We start from the raw sequence: 8,978 nt of genomic DNA, 5'->3' as shown, positions 1-8,978 counted from the left end.
GCTTGAAGGGGATACGTCATCACTGTGAGATTATATTATGTAAGACACTGTCTTGCTAACAGACTCTTCTCGCTGGATTGATGAGGGTAAGTGGCCATTTGGGGAAAACCCACATGGCAAGGTTGGGCAGCAGTGAGGAACTGAGTGAAGCCTCTAGGAGGTGAGGGTGGCCTCCAGCCGACTATCTGCAAGAAGCTGGGCCCTCCAGACCTATACCCATACGGAAATGAATTCTGCCAACTGCCTGAGTGAACTCATAAGTGGATTCTTACCCAGTGAAGCCTCCATGTGAGAACCAGCTTGGCTGACACCTTGGTTTTGCAGCCTTGTGAGATCCTAAGCAGAGGACCCAGCTGAGCTGAGCCAAGAGTCCTGACCCATTGAAATGGTGAACTAGAATTCTGGATGTATGATAGGCCAATCAGATGGCCTATAATGTGTGTTGTGGTACTTTGCTACACAGCGATAGAAAGCAAATACAGTGCTCAGTGTCCATTCCAGCCTCTCAGTGTGCCTTCCTGTACAGCAGGGGCTAAAAAGCTAAGAAGACATCTCCCAGCTTCCCTTGGAACTAGGATTCTGGATGTATTTTTTTATAGGCCAAGCAGATACACACTCGTGAAACTTAAACAGCAGAAGGGAGGTGGCGACTATGCTTCTGCCATTTCTGCTGGTACACGTGGTTGTGAAGATGTTTGGTTGTTCTACTGCAAGTTAGTCACTAGCTTATGGATGCTGAGAGGCAGGATGCTTGGTATCCATTTTGCTGGTGTAAATCATAGCAGGTGGAGCGTGGTTCTGGAGGTAGCAGCTGTAGTGTTGGCTTTTCATCATTGGCAGTAGGCAGGAGCAATTTCCTAATCACAGAAAAATGAGCAACTCCCTTGGTGGCCTGGTTCTGTGGTGTAGCTTTGGAAGTTGTTCTTGAAAGCTCAATTTTGAGTCATTCCTCTTGGTAATTCTGTAAGCCACTTAATGTCTGGTAATAAATCTTTTCCTGACTAAACTAATTATAGAGTGACTTCTGTTCTCTGCAACTGAACCTTAACTAGTATAGGAGGGAAGTCCTCAAGTGATAACCAAGTTAAGTACAAACAAAAAGACATCATAAGAAATAATGGTAAGATCTTTAAGTAAGCCATTTTTTCATGTTTATTATAACAGATTTATAACATTTATTTTTAGAAAGACCAGGAAAGCCACCTTATAACATTTAATTTAATGTAAAAGGTATAATGCACTGGTTCAGTGTGACACAATTACATAAGATTTTAAGTATTAAGAACAACCCATTTGCTTAACAAGGTAGCAACTACAAAACTATGTGTTCAGCTTATTTCTCCTGCAGACTCAGAAAATAAATGTCTGTCTTTTTAACTTACACTTATAATCTTTCTGCAACTCAAAAATCTCTTTAAAGTATTCAATCTTAATCTAGGCTAAAATACAATACTAGGTAATCTTCAATATTCTGATTTCAAAAATCATATCAAATATTAATAACATATGCTCTTAAAAAGTATCTTTTTTGTAAATACAACTGACAAAATTTTGAACAAAGTATTGGCAATAGTGCCTTTGCACATAAGCATAGAGCCTTGTGGTTATAGAGCTATTGTAGTGTAGTTTAACAATTACTGTATAATAGTTGTGATAGTTCTCATATAAACTATTAACTAACCACTAAAATTTGGACATGTTTTAGTCAAGCCACTTCTGACAAAAGGGACAATGCTTATTTATTGTCTCTTTAAGTGGCAATTTCCTTGAAAAGATAAGACTGGCAAAATCATTTTAAGAACACGACTAGAAGTGTTTGACCAAGTCCAATTTACAACATTTTCAAAAGCTCAATTTTGGAACAACTTGGAAATTCTTGGAACTCTCTGAAAATAACATATTACATGGTGATGAAGCCTCTGTGTTAGGTCTGTTTCATAGTGGATTCCTGACAAAGGCTGACTATACCAATTCTTTCCAGAAAGGGAGATTTCTTGGGTTGCTCTAAAGGATGTCTGCCCTTTCATTGTTTCAAATCTGAAAAGTCAAAAAGGCTTAAATCAAAGTCTTTTGTGAAGAAAGACACTCCAATGGATGACGTCTCCCCACAATGTCTAAATTAACTGATTAATAAACTCTCTTCTCAGAAACAGCACAGAAGATTGGATGGGTGTGATTTTTTTTCTTTAAAGTGCTAACAAAGCCCATTATCTCTAAATGAACTTGTATTGTAATGACTGAAATATAAGCAGCATAAAGTATATTGAGATTACACATCTCAATCAGATAGATTACAGCTTCTGAGCTAGATGCCAGGAATTCGATACATTATCTTAACAATCATCATGCACAAGTACGGGCATACCTCAGATATTGCAGGTTCGGTTCCAGATAACTGCAGTAAAAGTGAATATTGCAATAAAGTAGGTCACATGAATTTCTTGGTTTCCCAGGACATATAAAAGTTATGTTTACACTACAGTATAGTCTATTAAATGTGCAATAGCATTATGTCTAAAAAACAATGTACATACCTTAAACTATTTTATTGCTAAAAAATGCTAACCATCATCTGAGCCTTCGGTGAGTCATAATAGCAATGCCAAAGATCACTGATCACAGATCACCACGACAGACATAATAATAGCGAACAAGTTTCAGATGTTGCAAGAAACATTGGACACACGGAGGCAAAGTGAGCAACTGCTGTTGGAAAAATTGGCGCCACTAGACTTGCTCAACACAGGGTTGCCACAAACCTTCAATCTGCAATAAAACTATAGTATCTGTGAAGCGCACAATAAAGCAAAGCTCACTAAAATGAGGTATGCCTGTACACTTTGTGAACTTGCCAGACTAATACAATAATTCAGTCTATCTGATGTAACTTAAAATACAACCGGTGAAAATCCAAAATCTAAAACTATAACCAAAGCAGTCACAAGCTACTCTGAGACAAATGCCACGAAGGGCAGCACTCAGAATTTCAAGTAATATCGCAGCCTAATGAGAGACCTTCGCACAGGAAACTGTACTGTTTATTAAGCCTTCTGAATTGGCTGGCTTGAACCAGCTCAAATCCAAATCCAATATTGTTTTTCTTTATATCAGCCCAGAGTTTTGAGTTCTTTATTTTTATCAGTAACAGAGCTAGAAGTGTGTCAGCAGCTTCTGAACTGCTCAGGTGGGGAGAATGTAGAAATTACTAAAAAAAATATTATTAGAAGACCGAGTGAGATGTACTCTGAAAACTTAATATTATTTCAGTTAGGTAACTTGAAAATGAATTTCCCATTGGGTAATCGTGTGGATAATTAAGGCTACAGATCTAAGAGCCTGGTTTTCTAAAGCATTCTAATAGGACTTAGGCAATTTGGAAAGTAGGATTTATCACTAATACTCAAACGTAACGCCACATTTTCAAAAATCCTCAGTAATTCACATGTAAATAGCAAGACAAACTAGGAATTTCCTTACTAAAAGTGATATGGTGGTGCCCTCTGGTGGTAACATTTAGCATACTCCCCCTGATAGTGCGTGTCTTAGGAAATACAAAAAGTTTATTTGAATCAGAGAATATCAAAATATCAAGATATGACCACAAAGGAATAAATCATTGTGCTTCCAAATGTCTTCTTTTTAACCTTCAAATATATTAGTAACAAGATAAATCCCCGATTCCTACTCCCAGGAATCAAGCTGACAACTACAAGAATCTTGGTAAACTTGTCTATAGTAGGCAATTCCTGTTAAGAGACTTACTTCTTGGTTCTAGAACTTAACTGAGAGGTTTTTGCATTTTCTAATTTGGCTTTTACATCTATAGGTTTCTCAAAAAACTTCACCAATGCTGGCTCATTCAACAAAGATGCGAGAATCTGTTCAAAGGCAAATGACCACTGAGGCTCTTCCCGAGGGGAGGAAGGATCTTTCTCCAAGTGGCTCTTGGTTTGCCCCTCACTAGGTCCTCCAGAAGCACACACTGCACCAGACAGTCCTTTGGCTGATGACGTAGGGCTATGGAGTTTCCTTCCAACTTCTTCCATCCTGAGCAAAAGGCTGGTTACAACGGCAATGGCTTGATATAATGACTCTTCTTCAGGGTCCCCATGAAATAAGTTATATAGCGTCTTTGAAAACTGAATAAATTGTGACTAGAAGACACAAGTTAGAAATATCGCATTTTATATTAGACTTAGCACATATAAAGAGAACTTGAAAGTGAATTCTATTTAGAATTGGTACCATGTAACTTTCACTATAGAAGTTATAAGAACTGATGATTAATCCTCAAATAAATCTTGGTTCTAGAAAGATGAGTATGAACCATGAAAGAAATTCTGCTTAAGTCTTATCATTTCTTGCCTAATAAAAGTAAATTATGTACATATATTATATATACACAATAATTCCTGGACAGTATCCGCTGGCATTCCTTCAATGTTCGGTGGTACTTTTGATTAGGCAAAGTCCCTAATTTCCCTACATGTAAATCATTCATTCATTAACCAATCTTCTTTTTTTTTTTTTGGCTGTAGTAACAAGGCCAAATCCTTCACCTGCTGTGCCACAAGGGAACTCCTCATTAATGAGTCTTAATGAACAGATTAAGAATGAGTTCCCCTTGATCTCCTCAAGAGGTAGAGTAGAGTGGGCAGCTAAACTAAGATGATTTAAAAAGACCAAAAAAAAACCCCAAAAAACAAAAAAACAAAAAAACAAAAGGGAGGTCCTGTCATGGCACAGTGGAAACGAATCTGACTAGGAACCATGAGGTTGCAGGTTTGATCCCTGGCTTCAATCAGTGGGTTAAGGAGGCAGCATTGCTGTGAGCTGTGGTGTAGGTGGAAGACATGGCTCGGATCTGGAGTTGCTGTGGCTGCAGTACAGGACAGCGGCTGCAGCTCCAATTAGACCCCTAGCCTGGGAACCTCCATATGCCGAGGGTGCGGCCCTAAGAAGACAAAAAAAAAAGATGACTTAAATTTAAGGAAGAATGTTTTGGGACCTATTTAGTAGCACAAGGTAGCTCAAAGGAGCCCATTTGGAATGTTTCTCTTTAAAGCTTCTTTTTTAAAGGCTCAAGGAGCGAAATAAACTGGGATTGTTTGCTAGCTGCCCCTAAATAATCCATAGATAATCCTAGAAGATATCTGTCAATTAAAAAAAACCTATTCTAACACAAAAGTCCTATAGATCAATGTCCTACAGACAAGTTTATCTATAAATAAAAAGCAAGTAAAAAAGATATACTTCATAAAAATATATACCAAAATTTTAAGCTTTTATTTAAAGTCTGTAGTACCGTTTATTTAAATTTTTGAATAAATATATCATGTTGATTAATTTTTAAAAGTACTTATTCAAATACCAAATTACCTAGTCCATTGAGAAAAACTAAGTTATTTCATATTTTTCATTTTGGCAAACTTCTGGGAATCATCAGTATCTATACCAAAAGATTTTCATTAGAAAATATAAGAATATATAATGACTGAATAGTGTACAAGAAAGAGATAGATTTAGAATGGTGCCAATAGTAGTCATTAGTACTGTTTGAGCAGGTTCAAATACAAGATGACTAGAAACCAGGGTGTTATAACCTATTTTAGTTATTTCTACTACCTAGCATTGGGCATGTCATCTTACTAGGCTCTAAAAAATGTTTACTAAATAAATGAACATTTCTAATAGAGCTAGAACTAGAAAACATTGAAATATATGTTACACATACACACATCATTTCTATATGGTACAAATGTTGCCATAGCAGAGGACTGGACTGTACTGAAACTCTAGATGCATTTAAGGGTTTAAAGTAGAAAATCATTTAAAATTTACTCCCAGTCTTCTATGCTCATCTGAAATGTACAAAGATGATACATAGATTATTTATGTTTGTAATACCATGTTAGCTATTTTAGATTTGGATACAACCACACTCATTTAAAACACACACACACACACACACACACACATACACACACAAAAGAAAACCAGAATTTTTCTTTGAAAATACCACACCTGATTCATTTTTGGTAAATCCTTAATGTTTTCTTCTTTTTTTAAAAGCTCATCTTGCCATTGACTTAGATACGCTTGAATATCAACTTTTCCTTTTCCTGAATAAGGGGAATAAAACCATTTCATAATGATCAACCCACATCCCAAAAAGAGCAACTATGACTGAAAGATATTTCATTGAGATAGAAGATTCCAGAAATGGATCTGACTATAGCTTTTATTTCACTCTCTGGTTTTCAAAATACATTCTCTATTTCCATTAAACTAAAACCTTTACTTTGGAAAGGCTGGAGACTAGGGAAGATGTGAGTAGAGAGGGAGAAGGATGCATTTTAGATTCACCAGTACACTCCAGCTTGATGATGTAAATTTCATGGAGATATTCTCCTGCATGCCACTAAGTTTAAAATAGCTTCTATCTGATGTTCTTAATATGCAGATACCAAAGTGGTCTTTGGTGGCTCTTTTTCAAAAATTCAAAACAGGAGTTACATGGTGGCCCAGTGGTTAAGGATCTGGTGTTGTCACTGCTGTGGTGCAGGTTTGATATCAGACCCAGGAATTTCTGCATGCCATGGGCATGGCCAAAAAAACAAAAAGGGAGTTCCCACTGTGGTGCAATGGGATCTGCACTAGGACGCAGGTTTGATCCCCAGCCTGGCACAGTGGGTTAAAGGATCCAGTGTTGCCTCGGCTGTGGCTTAGCTCACAACTGGCTCAGACCTGATCCTTGGCCCAGGAAATCCCCATGGATGCAGGGTGGCCAAAAAAAGAAAAGAAAAAAAACCCCCAGAAATTCAAAACAGTATGTATTCACTCATTCCTTTGAAGAATTTTTTTTTTCTTTTTTTGCTATTTCTTGGGCTGCTCCTGCGGCATATGGAGGTTCCCAGGCTAGGGCCTCAATCGGAGCTGCAGCCACCAGCCTACGCCAGAGACACAGCAACGCGGGATCTGAGCCGCGTCTGCAACCTACACCACAGCTCACGGCAACGCCGGATCGTTAACCCACTGAGCAAGGCCAGGGACCAAACCTGCAACCTCATGGTTCCTAGTTGGATTCATTAACCACTGCGCCACGACGGGAACTCCCCTTTGAAGAATTTAACCATGATGATATTAACATGACTTTATCATGATTACTTAGATCTCTTGGAAAACTAGGATATACTCAACAGCCTGGTGAGGTTGTCATATTTAAGCAGACCTTCAGCAATTGTTTTTTAACTAAATGTTACTCAAAAACATAAAGAATGATGAATGTTATATTGGAGAACAATATAACAATAACAATGTTATATTGGAGAACAATATAACAACCTCTATCAAAATGTTAAATGTGCACATTCTTTGTGACCCAAATTTCTCATTCTTCTAGGAATTTATCCTATACTAAAAAATACATGTAAAAGTATCCTAAAATGTAAGTATAAAAAAATCTTTGTTGGAGCATAGTTTGCAATATAATTAATTGGGCACAACCTAAATGTTCAGCAATTTCAAGCCAGTTTCTGAAATAAATGGCAGAATACTCTGTACCCATTAAAAAGAATAAGATAAATCCAAATGTACTGACATGAAAAGATGTCCGTGATACACCACAAAATCAAAAAAGCAATTTGCAGGACAGTATTTATGAAATAATCCTTTTTTAAAAAAGAGCGATATCTATTTATTGTAGTTTATACATAGACACAGGCCTGGAAAGAATATAAACCAAAGTGTTTTCACATTTACCTCAGGGTAATGTGAAAACAGGTTGGTTAAAGTGTATGATGATTTCTGTACCATTTAAATTTCTTTTAGAAGGATTATATATTACTTATGTAATTAAAATAGATATTTTCAAAATAATAACATTAAATCAATGTGGGAGCTTCCGTCATGGCTCAGCAGAAACGAATCTGACTGGCATCCGTAAGGACGCAGGTTTGATCCCTGGCCTCTCTCAGTGGGTTAAGGATCTGGTGTTGCCATGAGCTGGGGTGTAGGCCAGTGGCTATATCTCCTATTTGACCCCTAGCCTAGGAATCTCCATATGCCATGGGTGCGGCCCTAAGAAGCAAAATAAATAAATACAGAAATACAGAAATAAATAAATAAATGTCATTTACTATTGTCTATAACTTCTGAGACTTAAGTATTAAGAGAAGAAAGAATAAATTATTAAATTAAAACAAAGGAAACTGAAAAAGCTCTCAGGACAAATCAATAGATTTAAAAGAAATGCATGTTTCCCTTTTGTGTAGTTAACCCTATTCACAAAAACAACAACTTATACTAAATGAGACTCCTAGGTCATATACCTTTTTCAGGGCTGTGTTTCACTGACTCTGTTTCCTTCTCCTCTGCAGGCTTGGAAACTAGAGGAAAAGAAGATAAGTGCATTTTGTAGAATATTTAACAAATACCTTTTGAAAGTAAAATAGTGTTTTATGTAAAGACTTAAGAATACTGGGGAAAAATCCATATAAAAATGCTAGAAGTATACCATATATTAAATATTTATTTTTGGGTGGTATGTGATATTTCCTTCCTTGTGATTTTCTTCAAATTGTATTATTTCAGAGTTCCTGTCGTGGCTCAGTGGTTAACGAACCCGACTAGCATCCATGAGGACGCAGGTTCGATCCCTGGCCTTACTCAGTGGGTTAAGGATCTGGCGTTGCCGTGACCTGTGGTGTAGGTTGCAGACACGGCTTGGCTCCTGCAATGCTGTGGCTGTGGTGTAGGCCGGCGGCTACAGCTCTGATTCGACCCCTAGCCTGGGAACCTCCATATGCCACCGGTGCAGCCCTAAAAGACAAAAAAAAAAATATTGTATTATTTCTATTATTGGGGAAAAAAAAACATACTGGAAGTCAAAGGACTGAGCTACTAGTCCTGATTGTGATAAAACCTCACTGAAAAATCTTTCACAAGTCACTTCTCCTTTCTAGGCCTCAGTGACCTAA

At 37.3% G+C, this 8,978-nt stretch overlaps 1 protein-coding gene across 3 annotated transcripts in view; it reads right to left on the bottom strand.

Annotated features, from left to right (window-relative positions):
* Positions 1 to 1,128: 1,128 nt before the first annotated feature.
* The window catches only part of TBC1D8B (TBC1 domain family member 8B), a 73,708-nt gene continuing 65,858 nt past the window's right edge, over positions 1,129 to 8,978 (bottom strand). For all 3 annotated transcript variants that reach the window (XM_003135293.6, XM_085008040.1, XM_085008041.1), the window contains 3 exons: positions 8,331 to 8,387; positions 6,025 to 6,122; positions 1,129 to 4,154 (listed from right to left, as the gene is read on the bottom strand). In XM_003135293.6, the coding sequence (XP_003135341.2) occupies positions 3,759 to 4,154; positions 6,025 to 6,122; positions 8,331 to 8,387 (551 nt within the window). In that variant the 3' untranslated portion in view covers positions 1,129 to 3,758. The remainder of the gene's footprint in view (positions 4,155 to 6,024; positions 6,123 to 8,330; positions 8,388 to 8,978) is intronic.

The sequence above is a fragment of the Sus scrofa genome, chromosome X (assembly GCF_054392235.1).
Source record: "Sus scrofa isolate SSC_HxYL_T2T_F1_AM1 chromosome X, Sscrofa_HxYL_maternal_Yorkshire_Landrace_v2.0, whole genome shotgun sequence".
NCBI lineage: Eukaryota > Metazoa > Chordata > Mammalia > Artiodactyla > Suidae > Sus > Sus scrofa.
Note: the sequence above shows the minus strand (reverse complement) of the source record. Positions and strands in the feature narration are given on the sequence as shown.